Source organism: Etheostoma cragini, chromosome 3 (assembly GCF_013103735.1).
Source record: "Etheostoma cragini isolate CJK2018 chromosome 3, CSU_Ecrag_1.0, whole genome shotgun sequence".
Taxonomy (NCBI): Eukaryota; Metazoa; Chordata; class Actinopteri; order Perciformes; family Percidae; genus Etheostoma; species Etheostoma cragini.
In genome coordinates, this window is record NC_048409.1 from 19,974,980 (window position 1) to 19,994,141 (window position 19,162).

The 19,162-nt window shown below is 38.8% G+C and overlaps 1 protein-coding gene across 12 annotated transcripts in view; it reads right to left on the minus strand.

Annotated features, from left to right (window-relative positions):
• Nucleotides 1-19,162, minus strand: part of kirrel3b (kirre like nephrin family adhesion molecule 3b) — a 161,746-nt gene that overhangs the window by 33,475 nt on the left and 109,109 nt on the right. For 7 of the 12 annotated variants that reach the window (XM_034866851.1, XM_034866850.1, XM_034866845.1 and 4 more), the window contains exons 4-5: nt 15,985-16,154; nt 9,079-9,229 (exon numbers count right to left, since the gene is read on the minus strand). In XM_034866851.1, the coding sequence (XP_034722742.1) occupies nt 9,079-9,229; nt 15,985-16,154 (321 nt within the window). The remainder of the gene's footprint in view (nt 1-9,078; nt 9,230-15,984; nt 16,155-19,162) is intronic. The other 5 variants (XM_034866856.1, XM_034866846.1, XM_034866854.1 and 2 more) reach the window with 1 other exon arrangement.

Sequence of the window (19,162 nt, forward strand, 5' to 3'; positions counted from 1 at the left end):
TGATGTTAACACATGAAGCTAAATACTTTCTTGAAGTTTGATAATTAGGCCTGGTATGACATAATTATGATGATAGTGACAGTTTACATTGTTTTGCTTAATATCAAGTTGTCATAACACAGATACTGTTGTTTTGGTTAATGTTGAGTTATCATTACAAAAGCATCTCAAACAACGTTAACTTTTTATTAAAATATAATAATACAACAGCCATAAACATTCACACAGACTCCTTCATGTTCATGACAAGTCATGTCGTAGCTATGACATGTGTCATGTCAGTCTTATGCACACCCCTTCAGGTAAAGTGTCACCCAATTTTCTCAAAATTCTCATTTTAACTTTTAACTACATTTCGCAGAATTGGGTACTATGCATGTCTCGTCTCATATTCAACATATAATTGGAAAAACATCTGTACAATCCAATATGTAAGGCTGAGTCTGAATAGAGTATTTTTATACATATTTAACACTACCTTAACAGCAAGAATAATATTTTAGTATTATTCTAAAAAACTAACAACTGTTTTCTAAGATATGTGCCATTTGTGGTACCAGTGGCATTAGATAAGTCACATAGCGAATGAGCTGATTCTGGTTTTGGTGCTGATGCAGCCATCTGTTTCAAAGGTGTACTAAGTATATCTGCTCTGTGTTTAATAATACTAATGTACCAGCTAGGGACTCTGTTTGGATTTAGATGAATACCAATGGTGGGAACAGTGATCCACACAGAATTAAATAAGCACACAAACACTGCTGTAATGAAGCCAAACAACACTGTGTAAAGGTATGGAGAATGGTCGCGTGTGTGCCTGTGTGTGGGCATGAAGTGTAGGAAAACTGCTTTTTAGCCTGTGGCTGTGCAGATGCTCTGAGCTGGCTCAGCTGCCACAAAGCCCCAGAGAGAGGGGTGATCCAGGTGCAATATTCCTCCCTACTCACAAAGACCCAATTTCCCATCAGGAGACTTATTTCCCTCCTAGACAGTTGCCCCCCACCACCACTAACTATCCTACCACTTTCAATCCATGAGCTCCACCAGTGCCAGTTCTCCCCAGGCCAGTAAAGAAAACAAAAACATTGTGAATCCCATTAGACTGAAGGCCACAGTGAACCAGTAAGTCTCTCCATGTACTAAGCAGCCATCCGTGTGTGTGTCTGTGTATTTGCATGTGTAGGCACATGTTTAAGAAGGGGTGTGTGTGCATATGAAAGGGCATGTGGGTGTCATAATAAAACCTATTATGTATAAAAACCTATTATAATAAAAACCCATCCATGCCTTGAACAGCAGTGTTAGCTGCCCAGTAGCTGTTTTCAGCATTGCAAGCGGGTAATTTTGTAGACAAAAATGTGGCTAGAGTGAATCTCAGGGGCAAAATGACAGATGTGGAAGTGGTGGAGCAGGTAATAAAATCCAGCAAAAAGCTGGGGAGTACAGAGAGAAGCAGACATAAGACGAGATCGACGGGGATCTGGAGTTGTGTTGTCTTTGCTTACAGACACAGCATATGTGTAGCAGCTAATTCACAACCCGTTCTCACTTAAGGTGTTCCTATACTGTACTATTTAATTATGCCAACCTTTTTCTCTTGTCTTCCTGCTTAGAGACTTGTAAGGACACAAATTCTCATTACTGTCAATCCGGCTTCTAATTAATGTTCTTTTCTATTTATCTATGCATAAAAACGGACCCTCTCTAAAAATGAACTCAGCAAGGGGTGATGTCATGACAACTTTACTTTTATTTCTAAGTCAGATAATAAATTTGTTAGATAGTTGTATTTCCCGGAAGAACCACAAGCAAAGACAGCCATGGGAGCAACAGCTGTCAAATGTCTGACAGCAAAGGTTTTGGGTGTGAATTAGGGACAGTCTCTTTTCTAACCCTTGACCCTTCAGATATGACAGACATCTACTTAATTAAGAAGTCTGTTTGCCTCTTTGATGTATAAATGTATGAGCTGCTGAGCGAATGCAATTGAGGCATCATGCAACAGCACATCAATATGCAAGATTCTTAAATTCTCCAATTCGTCGAGAGAGTAGTAGCGAGAGATTGAGAGGATGGGTGGATGGATAGGATGAAAACTGGGATATTCCAACTTCTTCTTATGGAGACAGTGCCAACATAAAAAAAAAATTCCCCTCTCTTCAAGCTCAATTTTTAATCTCTCTGGGTCACTCTAGACAGCTGTTCAACATTAGGACCAGCCTTAAACTGCAGGAGTGTCAGCTGATAAAGGTTGTGTGCCATCCGCTCGTGGCTTATAGCCTAGCAACATGGGCACACTGACATGGGCTGCGTTGAAAACTTTAGGGGAGAAGAGACTGACTGTGAACCTGAGATGCAACATATTGATTTTCATATATTCAGCCATGGCAAATAGTTTCAGATATAGTTTCAGTTTCTTGAAGGCAGATGTTCTGCTATTTAAACAGCAGCTTAAGTGAGTAGCGCTGCATTCCTTGTAGCACATCTGTCATCAAAGTATTGTTACCGACACAATCAAAAGATAGCAGTCAAAGCTTTTTTTGAGGCGTCTGAAATATCTTCAGAGCATTGGGAGTGTGAAATCAGCTTTGCAACATAATTAAAATTTCATTAAATATACAGAAAAAGTAATGTACTTTAATGCACAGAGCCTTATATTGCCCCCTTACTCTTACAATATTTTCCTCTTACTTTCCATTTTGGTCATCTGCCTTTAGATGAATTTGCCACTATCTGCTTGATTAAGCAGGGTGAGAACAAAGCTGCTACTAAAAACAAATCCTCCCCAATTGCACATCTGAATGTTCTTTATTAATTATTCTCAACAAATGGCACTCATTTCCCCCCACATGGCTCAGCTTGTTTGCAATGCAAACACACAGAAAACCTTGGCGTTGCTCGTCCCTAGTGCGTTCATTTCCCACTATGTATTTGAAAGCATGTTTCTATGTGGGGCAATGCTCTGCAGATATGCAGCTGGACTAGAAAATATTTGACGAATATTTTCTAGTTGTGTGATGAGTGGGATAAAACTGTGGCGTCAGAATCATATTTCTTGCAATGGATTTAATGCTGCGGGCTAGCAGAGTTTAGTGATTAAAGTCCAAAGGGCATAATGCAAGTTAAGCTATGCTGCTGGAGAAAAACAGCATCAGGGGGTAGCCCCTTCTTTGCTATCAAATAATTACAGTCTGCTAATGGACTGGTATGGACAACTGAAGTCAGCATTCTATCCGGGCTACTGAATCACCTCAGTTGGTTCTAAATCCTTCTCATTTTGGTAAGATCACCTGTACATACTGTATTTAGATGCTAATTTGAATAACCCTTGGTCAGATAACTCAGTTTGAACTTGTGTGGGAAGGAAAATGCTGAGGTGGTTGTACATCATGAGTATTAAAGTGATGATAAAAGAAAATAGCATTGTGAAATGCATTGGATTTTTGGTTTAAGCTGTCAAGCAATGTATGGGTTGCTTTTAGATTACTCTCATTTGGATTGCTATAAGGATTGAGCAGAGAGAGAAAAAAGGCACCTTTGCTTAGAGGTGAGTGGAATACGAAATGCTGAGAAGGGCAGACGGACTGAGAAGATTTTAATTACTTTGGTTGCCGTAAATATTATCTCACTAATACGGTCAATTAGAAAACTCTTGGCAGGGAAATAGATGAGGCTATTAATTCTAAATATTGGAACTTGCACACAGAGAGACACCCAATAGGAAATACCACCATTTACTCAGAAGTTGTAAATGCTTAGTATCCACATTTCCAAGGAATACACAACCAATTGGGGACATTTACTTATTGGCTGTCCATATCAATTTAACCTCAATCTTCAATACGAATCTAGCACACATAATGTCAGAGGAATATTTGCAAGGTATTAACCTGTATTCATTAGCTGTCAACTTATAATTTCCTACTCGTAATTAGGAAAAGGGAAATTAAGCGCTTTAAGGTGAAGCTCGTATCACTGTCCACACAGTAAACACACGTGTTGCTCTCACAAGTCTGTGCATTGAAATCATTCCTAAGTATAGTTTTTAGCAGGCAAATTGAACTTTGACAAATACTTAACTGTACTTTCCACTTTTGACATCATACCCCAGACGAAAAATTGGCTAAAAGCTCTACCCAAAGATCAAAGGGACTTTAAGGCCAGTAAATTATAATGTAACTCAATGAGATCTTGAAAGGACAGAAGTGGCTGTAGTGTGCACTCTAGGCTTAGTGACTTACTGTATTCAGCCCTCACCAGGGTCCCATTTAGACTAATAACAGCGGTTCACAAGAGACATCCATTAATCCCTCCATCTTTCTTATATGACTGGTGCACAGTGCAGCACCACTTGTAAAACAGGAGTGTACGGCAAAGGAACATAAAAATGGACTTCATTATTTGCACTAAACATGGCAATCAATTATGACTATTTTGAAAATTAACCATACAGTTATGGCAACAATCTCTGTCCAAGACAATGAGAAAGGTTTTATTTTTTTCATTTGTTTCATTTTTTTTCTCTCAAAACTACAACTGCCCTTTTTTAATTTGCCATAAAAAAAAAATATGTAGGGTGACCTGTGGTTCACACAGGAGGGCCTGCGTGGCTGCGCCCCATGAAGGTATAGTCCTTCAAAGCAGCCTGGGTTCAAATCCGACCTGAGACTCATGGCTGCATTTCATCTCCCCTCTTTCTCTCCCATTTCCCTGTCTCTAATAAAGGAAAACAAGCCTTAAATGTCTTTAAAAACAGAAATGCATAGAAGTCAATAAATACATTTACATTAAACTAAATTTAGCTCTTGAAAATGGCACGTTTGATAGATGTGTGGACGGCAGTTCTCTGTGTTTCGTATATGTACAGTAAGTATATATAGAATATAGATGCACAGACGAAGGCAGCACTTTGTCGTGCACAGCCTTGGACAATCGCACCTCATACATTACTTGCATGGCAACAACATATTTCACTAATACATTGCATCTCTCTGGGGCTTTTTCTTATTTGAATGAATTATGGCCAAACTACAGTATCATTTACAGATAAAAGTTTGAAATATTGCCTATTACAGAACAATAACTGTGAACCTCAATGGAATTGAAATCCAGGTGTACCAAAACAAAGTAGTACCCAAACATACTTCAGCGTGTTAGAAGCCAAATGGATAATTACATTTGTTGTTAACATTAGATCATTTCTAACACTACAAGGATCTATTTAGGATGAACATATTCATACGAGCGCTGGCCTGCTTACATATTTTATTTATGAATCAATCTTGTTAAATCCTGAGTTGTAACTGCTTCTTGCTGTAGAATAGAGTGAACACCCAGCAAAATTGTAAAAAAGAGATTGTCAAGTGTTACATTTATTTTATAAGCTGACGTGGAGCGCCTGAAGGAACCATTGCCTTGATAGGTAGCGTGATGGCTTTCAACTTCTCTGAAAAAAGGCTTGCCTTAGTGGGCAGAATAAATAGAGGTTTGTTTTCTGTTGCTCCAAAGAGGTTATACATGCTCTCCTGTATGGCCTCTTTCTATTGCCTTGCAGTTTTCTCTGACTCTGCACTCTGACTCTCTGTTAGGACTCTCAATCTTTCTTTATTATTGTATGAATATTATTGAATGAGCAACAAATAGATGCATTTTGAATAGTATGCAACAGTCATTTTTCCACAGATTCTGACAATTGGTAAAATGTATTCTGTTGACAGGTATGACAGTGCATATCTATGGGTAACACTTTACTTGAAGGTATCTTCATAAGAGTGACATGACACTGTCATGAACCCATGACACTGCCATGATGCAGTCATGACACATGAACTCTAACCCTAACTTGTCATAACAAAACAGAATCACACTTACTAAACAAATTATTCTGTCGTAAATGCTTACAGTATGATCTGTTGATACTGTTTATGACACGCTCATGACAGTATCATGTCACTCTTATGTAGATACCGTTAAGTAAAGTGTAAACCATTTATGTTTTTTGTGTTTTAGATGACGTAATTGAGCTTTTTTTATAAATTGGATAACTATTTTGAATATGACCGCACAAAAATCAAGTTTTCCAAGAAATCTTAGAGAGTTTCCAAGTACAAAAGGATCTTTACATCAATCGGTTTGGCTGTGGAGTTATCAGTGCAATGGAATATTTTGTTGGGGGAAGATGAGAGGAAAGTGTGTTTTGGTGTGTGTTTGCTTTGTGCATAGGTTTTTCTCATCTGCTGCCCTGTGTTGTTGGTTGAAGGTGTTTGCTCATTTGAGAGTCTGCGAGTCTATACTATGTCCAGACTAATCCTTCCTCACTATAGCTGTCCCCAAGCAGACTCTGAATCCTCCTAAGTCTGCATTTCTGGACTAAATACTTTTTAACAGCCAGACAAAGCCTAATCCATTTAAAAATATTATTCTCCAATAAATATTCTCCAAATTTGTGCAAGAAACCCACATGTTTAGATTTGGAAGACATTTGAGGTCCTGGAGCTACACGTGGAAATGATATCGATTGTGATGATGATCTAAACCATCTGATTTGGTTTAGCCTGTCCTCAAATCCTTTAAAGCCTAACAGTTGGCTGCATTTTTTGGATGATTTAGCCCCTGATTTAAGACACAGATTTTGTGTCTTCATGACAACAGCAGCTTCCCATCAATATTTACCACTCGTTTTTCCTACCACACAACCTTATGTGGAGGGGCAACCCCATAAAGCAAACCTATCCAGACCTATGTGGTGTTTGGTCCTTAAAGAGAAGGCCAAGTTTCATCTGCTACTGTTCCCCCTGCCAGGGCTCCATTAATTATTCATCCAGCACCTGTTTTTATTGTTAAATAAAGACTGCTTCTCACTAGACCTCTCTTCTTTGCAATGTGCAGTGCATTCATATTTCAGTAGTTTCCAGATTTCCAACCTAAAAAACCTAAAAGAAATCCCGAGCTAAATTCCTTGTGGAATCACAGATTTGATATACATCTGCACTGGGGCTGCAGCGATTATTTGAATGATCAAATATTCTACAGATTATTCCATTCATCAATCGGATAAGAAATGCTTTTGCTTTATAGTAAAAAGCAATAGTAACTATATAAGAGAGAGGTTTCCTTACAGTGGTATTGCCGGAATCTGGCTATTCAACTACACTGTTCAAGGGGACATATTTTTAAAAGGCTAATACTGATTGAATTTTAGAAAGAATGAAGCTACCAGAAATCATCGTCATGGTGCGATGAAGTCCCTAAAGTACATATTAACTAGTAATGAGAGAGGGGCTGGTTTGTCGTCTCCAGCAGCTAAGTTTACCGAGAGCTTTTCATTTTGGAAAAAAAATCTATTTTCAGAGTAGCATGCTGTAGTTGGATGAGGTGGATGAGACGCTGTACACAGACGTTAATGTTACTTTGTGTTGGGTCGGCTCTGTGGATGAGTAAACTGGATGTTTTCTGCTGACAGGCAGTAGCATTGACGCCGTCCTAATGTGGTAAGCTAGATCTATTTGCAATAGCAACATTTTTTTTTGCAGATGGAAATGATCCCAAACTTTCTGTTTTTTTTTCTTGCCTATGTTTTTGCTTAGCCCTTCACTATTTATGCTGTTTTCCTTCATTTGCAATCCGCGCCGCCAGTCTTCATGTCAATCTGTGTGTTAAAACAGTGAGCAGTAGGAGGATTTGTTTCAGCCCTAATCTTCACCAATGCTTATATTTTTCTGTATCTTTGTTCAAAAAACATGACGTGTATCAGATGCCGTTGTTGAATCCAGAACTTTGTAAACAAATTAGGTAGCACTGAAATTAAGCAAATAATGCCCAATACGAATGAATCAAAGTACAATTAGAGCATGTTTCATTTCAGGAGAAGCTTAATTTGAAATTGGTAGCACAAACTCCGGAGGCTCTGCTGAACTGTGCTGAACACTTTACCTGTCAAATTGGAGGAAGGGGGTGGGGGAGTGAGAAGGAGGGAGGGAAACAAGAGGCTAAGCCTTGTGGGAGACAATTTGAATCTCGACAATTAGTCTCTGCTGTCGCTCAGTTTGATCTCACACTGTGAAAAATGTTGTCGGGAGCTTTAATTGTGTAAAGAGCACATTTTGGAATGCTAATTAGAAATCCGCTGCACTCATTTTTCAGGGTTAAATCATACATTCACAAGTGAGGATGATGCTATGATGGCGAGCATTTATCACAGACACATCATTATACATGGTGACAAATCAGTTTACATGTGGGCAGACTTCCCTCTTTGACTGCATGACAAAAAATGACGAGGACAAACTGCAAGGGTTGCAAACACTAACAACTGTTAATCATTTTTACTCCCGCGCCTGAGTTGTCCTGATCGTGCCGTGCCTCTTATGGTGCACATAATGAAAAGAATGGAGCCGTCAGTCATATTGCCTCTCTAAATAGCATTTTCTGCTTTATTAGTCATACTTAATGGTGTTGAAGGGACCGTGAGCGATGCAGAATCCCTTTGTTCAAAGCCCCTCTCTTACTGTGAACGGTTCTTGATCGAAAAAAGATTCCCTGACAATTGAGGCTGAATGTGTTTTACACGCTGGGCTTACTTTCCCTATTTTAGAGGGGAATTGTGTATGCTCTCGTCATAAAGATAGATGGCTTGAGAAAGAAAATAAAAGAGGTGGAGACAGTGTGCATTGCGCCACAGCAGGCAGCTAGTTGGACCAAGACAGAAAATCCCATTCATTTTAGATGGACAGCTCCTTTGATATTTTATCAAAGTGAAAAAAAAGAACAAAAAAGTGATGCATCATCAATCCATCCACCCACCTACATGGTATGAAAGCAAAATGGAAACCAATTATAAATATCCATCAGAGCCTAAAATGAATCCTAGATGTTTACAGAGTGTTAGTCACGTATGCCTCAGACAGTTTCATGCCTCTACATGTGAGAAATACCTTAAATACTGAGTAACGGATGTCACCTGCACTGATCGCTAAACAAGGTAAAAACTATAACTTAAAAAAGTAAAGAATAAGACAGAGGAGAAAGACACTGAAAATATTAAAGAGAGAGACGGAGAGGGAGAGAAGGTATGCTTACGCTGGATGTCAATGGTGACACTGGTCTCCTTGCCATTGGTGACTGCTTTGTTGGAGGCCTTACAGATGATCTGCTGACCTGTCTCAATGTTGGAAGGTGATAGGTAGAGCGTGCTCACAGTGCTTTCTCTCCTGCCATCCCGGAGCAAGGTCTGCAAAGAGTGTAGAAATTCAGGAAGGTTGAAAGTAACAACACAGGCAATTGTGTGGATGAAATGTTCAATGTTTCTAAATCTATACCACATGGTTGGCTGGTCTGATGGATCACCTTGCTTCAACCCTAGATTTGTATTGGCATAATCAATAAGCAGAGTCTCCAACTACTTGGAATTTGGACAGTAAACTCGACATACAGTCTACCTACAATTTAGAGTCAAATACTGGTTTGCATCTTCAATAGTTTAAATTCAATTTGGGATTCTAAACTGCTTAAATGATACACAAACAGAGAAGATAGATGGAACAAACCGTTTAGCAGATAAGCTTTGATTGAGCATGTGTAAAACTAGGAAGAAACAACAACAAAACAGCAGCAAATTCATGAATTGCACATCTTGTCCCTTCGGGGACGACAGGCAAACCCTCAAAACACTCTAGCCTGTAGTTTTACTGCAAAGCTGATTGAAAAAAATAAAAAGTAGAAATATGTGTTTTGAGCCTCTTTTGTGTCTGGAGAGCTGCGCTCTAGTGCATGGCTTATCATACACCACAAAGGAAATCAATCTTTTTTTCAGTGTTCATCCTCTGAGCCCTACATTGTGGAAGCCATCTGGAATCGCTTGGTAGCGCTTACTCTGCCCAAAATGTCTGGGGAGGGCTCCAGGAGTCTATGTTAACCAGTGCGGGGCAGAACAAAGTTACTGACTAGAACAAATTGCGTAGGCAACAGGGCACAGTGTGGTCAACCACAAAGTCAAGATGCATTTCCCTGCCATCTCTTTACAGAAGAGTCTGTTGCTTTGTGTTTTTGAAGAAATCAAAGCCGTGTTATAGTGAAGTACATCAAACATTTTCTTGATAAAGAAACGTAGCTGCTATATTGACCAGAAGGTTGACGGTGGGCTCGCCTTTGGATTAGCTTCACAAATATATGGATGGCTTCTTGGACATTTCCTTAATTTGGATTCTCAAAGCAAACAATTAAGCAAGAAAAAAGATTCATGTTGCATCAATGTCAAAGGATGTCATTTTAGTTTGTTAAGGGATAACCAATACTTCTCCAAATGTAATGGTCCTTTACTTGTACATTTACTGGTATACATGTATGTAAATGAACATGTAAAAAATTAAAGTTTTGGAAAGGCACAAAAGGTAAGTTAAGATGTCATGACTGAAACACATCAAGGTAGATTGATGCATATTAAAGTGTTCTCACAAAGTTCATGAAAGCTAAGCAGCACAATATATTTCAACTTCTACAACCACTACCCATTTAATCATTAGTCAAACTGTGGTTCATTGTCAATTTACAAACCAGTGGTGATGATCTTCTCATTTCTCTACTTTAAAGCAAAGCTTTCTTTTAATTAAAACTGTGATATAACTACATGCCCACCTCTTAAGTATATAACCTTCTGAATAATATAATTAAAATGTCATGTACATGTAAAACCAGACGTCATGACATTTCAAAGAGAAATCTATTTGTCTTACCACTTCAGAGTTCAAGTTTTTTTTCTGCATACAGTATTAATAAGCATTTCATTAGTATAAGGATATTACAGATGCCATCCATGTTTCTGTGAAACATATTTGTATGTGAAGAACCATGAAGGAGAAATTCATAGTCGTGCGTGAGTCACTTGCAGAGCACATTAGCTGTCAGATGTGGGATATGTCAATGTAATATCCTTTCTGACACAATCAAGATTGTTTCCCTCGTTGCTCTGGACCTGTCTGAAGTCATTAATCTTAAAAAGGGGGTTAGCTGGCTGCTGCATTGAATTCAACACCATGCCACATTACAAATTGATACATTTTTATATCACTGCCTGGAGCCTTTGTGAAGAATACTTTTAACAATGCTGGGAGAAGTGCAAAAGTAAAGTGCAAAAGTAAAAGATTGAGATGGAAAGGGTTACAGGTATATTTAAAGCTTTATCTGGTGATTTCTGACCACTAGAAGGTAAAGCAGACCAAATACAAAGCAATATGCCAAATGATTGCTTGTCAAGTTGATTAAATATTAGCAGCAACAGGGGCATCCTACTGGTACTCTCTTTTTGACAAACTGTTAAATTCAGATCTGATGTGTACTGGATTTTAGTCTTGGTATGGGATGTGCTTGTTACAGTATCTCTCTGCCATCTACCAAATGTTGCATTATGTTGTGGGGGCATTATGTGTCAGTGTAGCTTTTTATTTTGAGATGATTGTATCTTACAAAATAGCACCACAGCTACCACAGCGTAACAGTAAGTTGACCTAGCTTGATTTAAAAAAGCTGCAACTGCCAAGCCAAATGTTAATTTAACAAGAAGGTGACCTGTCAGTAGATGACCAGACAGTGGCTTCAAAAAGCCTATCTGGATTATCCACTAATTAAAAAAACAGCTGAACCAAATGGATTATCTACTAAATAAAACTTGGTGTGCTGCCAGCCAAGCTTATTTACAGTTAGCCCTAAACCGACACTGTGTTTACTTTAAACCTCTGTTCTACTCCCAGACATATTTTAACGGTGTTGTTAAACCATGAATGACATTTTAAAATGTATTTTGGCCATTCCAAATGTACCACTAACACTAAACACTATGTTTTTAGATGTCTAATAAAAAAAAAAAAAAAAATGTAAGGCAGACTTTTTGCAACATTTTTTAAGGATATTTAGTGATCATCTCAAAGGCCTCATGAAGGCCAGTGGGTCTATTAGAACTATTTAGATTTCATTTCAATTCTGTAAGTATTTTGATAATTCTAGATGTGCTAAATTCACCAGAATTACAAAGAACTAACAGGACTAACAATCTCAGGACTGTCTTCAAAAGCACACCATATTTAAACGTCTTTAATGTATTACCAATTATCACAGTTTGAAGGGGAATGCCATCCCCCTTGTTAACTAAATGAACCAAAATGCATGCCCATTGTTAACCTGCCATCGCCCCTGTCCATCACCTATAGCAGAAGAGACAGAAAGAGGGCAGGAAGGGGGGTTGTTTAGTTGAAAACTCATTGATCCTTTATTTGACTGATGTTTGTACAATTTAGAATCTATAGCCCCGACCATGGCTCTGAAATAGCATTAGCATACTTCTGCTGGGTATTGACATCGGGCTCTCAGTGGTGCTGACAGACAAAGATGGATTTCTAATTGTGACTTTTTCTCTGAGTTCCACCCCTTTTGTCAATTTTGTCTTGGATCTATAACATTCTCTAAACTATATAGCTAGAGGGAGGGGGGTTTATGGCGGTTCACTAGTCTCGGGTCGAACCAGGCTGTCCCGTTGGTTAGAAATACTTGATAAATCACCCATGATTATCGTATTGTTTTTGGTGGCAGCAATTGTGGATTTGCTAGACACTATATAAAAATCAAACGATAATAACACATTTATAATAAAAATAGTAAGTTATCAGTCAGCAACTTTACTTTATATAGCATGTCTTGTAACATTTGGTGAATATACTAACAGTATATATTGTATAAATAGAATAGATAGTACAGTACCTGAAGATAGTAAGTACATTATATAGTATACTGCCGTACTACTTTTTAGTTATATACTACATTCTACTACTCAACATCAAAACACATTTGCTGGACGTGGCTGTAATGTCTTCAGTCCAATAAAGCACTCTAAGAAAGGTAATGTCTTGACGGATGTGTTTGAGATAACGCTTATTTTTATATAAATATTAATACTGACCATTGTTTTACAGGATGAAGAGGAAGGAAAATGGTGCTGAATTCCTGTAGGGAAAAGCTAATACTTAATAAATCATTGAAATTATGGTAACCCATCTACAGTCTATTGATTTGATATCAAATGTATCTCTAGGTTTTATTCAATCCGCTATTTTTAATTCTGGACCACACAAGGATTCTTTTACTCAAACAGCTGATTGCTTTAACGTTATATGTCAATGTAGAGGAGAAAATGTCCGTCTTTCTTACTAGCATCCAGGCGAGCATTTTAACGTGTTACAAAGTGACGCACGTTTGTCACAGAAGTAAATGCTGGCTTACTAAAGAGCTGTTCGGAGCAGTTTGTGAACAGTTTTCTGATGGAGATGGTAAGTCCCTTTGGGGGGGACTTTGGGGCTTTTCACTTTGTAAACCTATAACGTGCGCAAAAAGATTAATAAAACAATAGGGGAAAGCCAAAAAGCATAATATGAGCAGTTTGCAATCTGGTACAGCTACTTATTTTTATGTTTAAAGCTAAAATGCGTAGCTTATATCGCCCCCATGAGGAATTCTATGTAATGACAACAACACTGTTGGCACGTCCACATGATACAAGCCTTACGACAGCACCCACCCCTCCTCCATGCAGTTGCTAGTGACCAAGGAGGACATGTGACAGACTCTTCAGAAGAGGTTATTACCTTCACTCGATTTTCTGTGTGCGACACACAACACAAACACAATCTCCTGAATATAAGAATACTGAGAAATACAGTTTTGTGGAGCTGATAGTCTTAATTAGCATTGTAATAACCCTTGGCTTAAATGTTACAGACGTTCATTAATATCTAAAAGTTACGCATTAAAGATTTAATGTAAAGAGCCATTTGACAATATTCTTCTGCTGGGAAAACCACACCTGTCTCATAATGAACACACATTTGAAAAGATTACTTTTTGTAAGTATTTCCTAACCTATTACTCAATGGGTGTGACGATTAAAATGAAATTAGAATTACGATTACATAATAGACTCCCATGAAGGATGGAATAAAAATAATGAAACTGGGAGGCAGAAAAAGAAGCCGCTTTTAACACAACAAAACAAAGAAGTACTAAGAACAAAAAAGGATAACAGTTTTTTAGGCTAAAATTTATATCAATCAAAAGTAGCAACTGCATGTAAACCTGACATTAAATAGCAACACGATTTTACTGCAAAGCTTTTTTATTCTTTTATATTTTTAAACCTCCTAACACTCAGATAATTCCCCAGTCTCCTGCTCACTTCTTAGCCTGCCACCAGAGCATTCAGAAACATATGTAGCAGATTGGGAAAGGGACTATATCACGTTTTCAAACCCTTTGTTGTACCATTCCAGTGCAAAAGTATCATAGAGCAAGTGTGCACACTTCCAAACCACAGCTCAGACCTTGAGGCTGCGTAATGCAAACAGTCCTTTGCAGTTTGCCACTGAGCAGCTCCACTGGAGCAGACGGGAGATGAGTTTTTGAGGGAAGAGAGAACATTATTCATTAATTTCCTCTGCCCACATTTTCACAGCTTGTCTTGTTTTTAAACCATTCGCCTTACTGTGACACACTTCTGACGCGTAATTATTTGAAAAAAAGCCCTCTCTACAATATAGTTTGTTTTCTTTAAAGCTACCTCCGCTAATGACACACAATGCATCAATTCTGTGTCTCTCGTATGGTAAAACCAAAAAAACGTTTTCACTAGGCAATAGCTTTAGTCATACACTTTCTCTTTGACCACTGGTCCAGTTAATAGTGTTCTAAGAGGTCATATAGATGAGCTTTTTGAGGCCTTAGTGGGAAATTATCTTTGGGTCGGAACTATCATTAGATATGACACCATCAGGAAAGCCATTTCTGTGAATCCACCACCACATCTGCTCACATTAGTCCTTTTGATCTGGGGGATATGAGAAGACCATCAGAGCAAATGATTATGCTTACGAAATGTCCCCATACTGCTCTTTGGACCCCAAAAAACTCATCTTCTTTTAATCGAACCCATTGCTTTTTAATGGTAGGCAATAGAGATAAGAGGGACGAGGGACATACTTGAGCTCAAAGCAGACAAGGGCGTTCCATCAGCTACTAGCACAGAATGTCCTCATATTTGCCTTTGCTCTGAGAGGAAGTGAAGGCAGGAAACACACTCGCCGCCCACCATTAGCAAGCGTTACCTCAAGCAATCGCTTTATTCAAATTGGCCTGGTGCCGTACCCCTGTCCAATCAAAAGCGTTTATCTGCTCATTGAAAAAGCCGATAATGGGATGAGGCAGCGCAGGGAGCAAGGGAAGGAGGGGGATGTGTTAGTGCTCTGAAGTGCCTGGTGTCTTTATGTCCTTTGTTTAAATGGAAATAGAACAAGACAGTGTTGATTGCATGATTAGCCTTAAGGGTGAATGTCAGTCAAGAGTCTATGGGTCAGGTAATCATGCCACCACGTTGGTGTGAACAGTGGCTATTGTGTGCTATGGCATTAAAAGTGGTCTGTCAGTGAGAATCATACGTCGCCGTTAAAAAAGCTTCAGACATGTTCCAGCATGGAAAGTGACATAGTAGATTTTATAACAGGTTGGAGAAGATAAAGAGAGACAAATGGCACGAAAGGATGAGATCAAAACCAGAGAGAAACACAAAGTTACTGATAGTTCCCCGATCTTGCCATCTGCTTTTCTAAGTTTATGTGTACTGGGAAAAAAAAGGCCAGCCATCTTTTTAGGAATCAAAACACAACCTGGATTTTCAAGGGATTTCATTTCAAAAAGCAGTCTGGAAGCTGAGGCAAACGCCCACCAATGACTCAGACAGTCACTCTGAAACATCTCATGGGTGTTTAGCGCTTTTGCCGATTCACAGCAAAGCAAGACAGGCAAACATGTAAATTAACAGTTTTTAATTCCCTATCTCAGATAACTTTTATGAAAAAAACTGGTTAAATGAAAGTACTGCCACCATGCAACCCACTCACTTCCTTCCACCCCCACCCTGTCCCTGGCCTTCGAACCTGGTATGACACACACCTCTATGCTTACCTTGGAGTACATCGCCCCGTTAAGGACCTCTTTATTGCGGATCCAGATGATTGAGGCTGCCGGCTTGGCGTTGTCCGCATGGCAGGTCAGATTGAGTGGGTCACCAGCCCTTAGGCTCACCACCGGCCCTCCACTGATGACTGGGTCCTCTGGGGGGACTATATAGACACAGAATAAGGACATTAGCCTCGGGATAACCATATGATAATTAATGGGTTGCATGGACTATTGTGTGAATCACATAAGACAAAACAAATAATTGGGCCATCAAAATTAACGCATTAATAACGAGTCAACACAAGTTCCTTTCAACACCACACCACTAATGTTTTTAACACATGAGTAACGCATGCAGTTTCTGTGATATTGCTCCGTAGTTTGGGAAATCAGGAAGCTGCAGCAGTAACATTGCGGACAGTGTTGCCAACTTGGCAACTTTCTTGCTAGATTCAGCGACGTATAAATATAACAAAATATAGTTTGTATTTCTACTGTAATTCTTCCCCTCTGTTCTGTTGCGCAGCAGCACTGCGCAGGCAGTCAGTAGGGGTGGGTGGCCGCCAGCAGCAGAGGCGAGACGTTGGAATGGGAGCGGATCTTAACGGGTCTAAAAATACATCCATGAACAGGAGTGGATGGCTACCAGAAACAAAGCTCCAGAAATGAGTAAATAAAGGGTATTTTCAATAGGAAGTTGAGTTTCAAAGCCCTTCCAGATGGTTCTCTCCGAAAGACTAAATGTATTTGCATTTAAAGTTACCGTCGATGTGAACTGAGTTACCAACAGTTTAGTCGAGGCTCAAATACCACTTGAGCATTGAAAACAAAAAAACACAAAAAATCAATTTAAAGGACATTTAGACAGCTAAAAAAAATTGAGATCAATCCAGTTTAACTAGGACACTCATGCAAATAATCGTGATTACAAGAGACACCATTTTGGTTTATTGTATACAAATAATCTACAAGCCACATCTATGGTTCCTCATTCAGGGAAGGTAATGACTTCACAGTAAGAAACAAATTTAGCCTATACTTAATCAAAAACTTAAATTAGGTTGTGCGGTTCGTGGCACACAAAGCTTTACACAAGTCACAGCATGCCTCTCTAAAACAATTAACTCTGCCACTCAACTCTTTCTTAGGCAAAGCAGATGTGAGTCCACTTCTATACATACAATACACATGGAAATGTCAGCATTACATGTGATTCAGTCTGTGTATAACTCACACAGATGTACATTTTGCAAACAACAGAGAGAAGAAAACATCACAACAGTGCTATATGTGCATTTCAATAGCACTGATCAAAGCCTTATTCCTGTTTTACCCAAGAGCTGATCTATTTGTTTTTCTTTTTTTATAACTGAAACTGCAGTGAATTATTGATTGACCTGAGTGCTCATTATAATGCAGATCTGGGGCAAGATGAAATCAAAGGCTGCAGGCAGCTGCCATATTCCCCGGCAAAAGTATTATGATTGGGAGGAAGGTTATTATGGGTTAGATCTATGCTGTCAAACAGCACTGAGATGATTGAAAAGAGAGAAAATGTAATTAGGATACTGGTATGTACATTTATTGACAATAAGGATAAAAAGTTATTTTATGGCAGACATAAATAAGCATAGTGGCAGAAAAGTTTCATATAGTGTTTAATGTTGCTCACACTTAACTAAAATTACTGACTAATGTCAAAATGTACTCTACAGAACGCAGTTTTGGTTTGAAGTTGCTGTAAACGTGCTTATAATAGTATCAATCAAAACTTCTAGTTTGATCACTGACTAAGATAATTATTTACTTTAAAGTTATACTACTTAAGATTTTCATTAAATTAAACCACGTGCGATTTATGGTTGGCGTTTTTTCAGCAATATCTATTCAATGTATTTCCGTTTGTTAATACCTTTTTTTAATTATGTTTTAGTGTTATTGGCGTAGTCCGTTGGTACCAACCCAGACACTCCTTTTGAATGTTAACCCTCCATTGAATGGGCATTATCAGAGGAAATAATATGGGTTAGAAGGGGTGGCACTAGCTAAGTTTGTAGAGACTTGTATAGGTCCTGGGCATGTGTGTGTATTTCCTGCCTGTGTAATGTGGGTAGCTGTAACAACATAGTGGAAAAAAGGCAATTTCCCCTTAAAGGAATAATAAAGTATGTATTCTTGTCTTCTACTAGTAGGTTCAGAAGCCCCTTCATCATTTATATGGTAAGGACCATTGAAGTTTCAAATCATCCAAAACAAACATTACATGGTTTGGTTCAGGCAATACAACTACTTAGTTAGGTTAAGTAAAAGCTCATGGTTTGGGTTAAAATATTTACATATGTGGCATTAGTTAAAGACATTACATAAGAAAGGTTACTTACAAAAGTTAACTTACCTAGCCTAGGTAAGTAGTTAGTATTTCAATTGACACCACATACTATAATGTGTCTCCACATGTATCTTGAGTGACCACTTGTGATGGGATATTTCTCTGTGGTTCTTTAATCAAGTAAATACACATCGTTTCTGTTTGCAAAGACCAAATGCATTTTAGTTTTTAACCGACGGGAGACTGCCCCATGCCTAGTCTGCCGGAAAGAAGAAAAAAAGACGAAATTAATACAAAACAGACTGGGTCTATTCCTTGAAATTTTCCAATCAAACGCAATTGCACAAGATGTTTGACGCACTTGTCTATGGGCTTTTTGCAATGATCAGACATCATGGACAAAACCAGCATGTGCAAAATGAGAACGCTAAGCTTACACAGAGGACGTCAGTTGAGTAGGTGGTCCTTCAATGTGGCCCAAGACACATCCGCATACACACTGCTAAAAGAATGTGGCCATATGCGGCCCGGACCACATCCAAATGTGATCTATTTAACCGCATCTCAATGCGTCCTCAATGCGACTTGGAGTGGTATACTTGTGATCGGTTCAACCAAGACAATGCCAAGTCTGAACAGGGCCACTGCCCAACCGGACCAGTAAATCTGCAATTTCCAACACAATTCCCACTCACTAGTTCACATTGTGTGTTTGAGTTTGAAATGCAGCGTTGATCTTGGAAGGCTCTTTTTCATCTAGTTTTCCTTGATATGCAGAGGGTTTGGAGGAGTAGAGGAATCTCAGGTCAGCACTTGCTGATTAGACAACAGGGTGTGCTG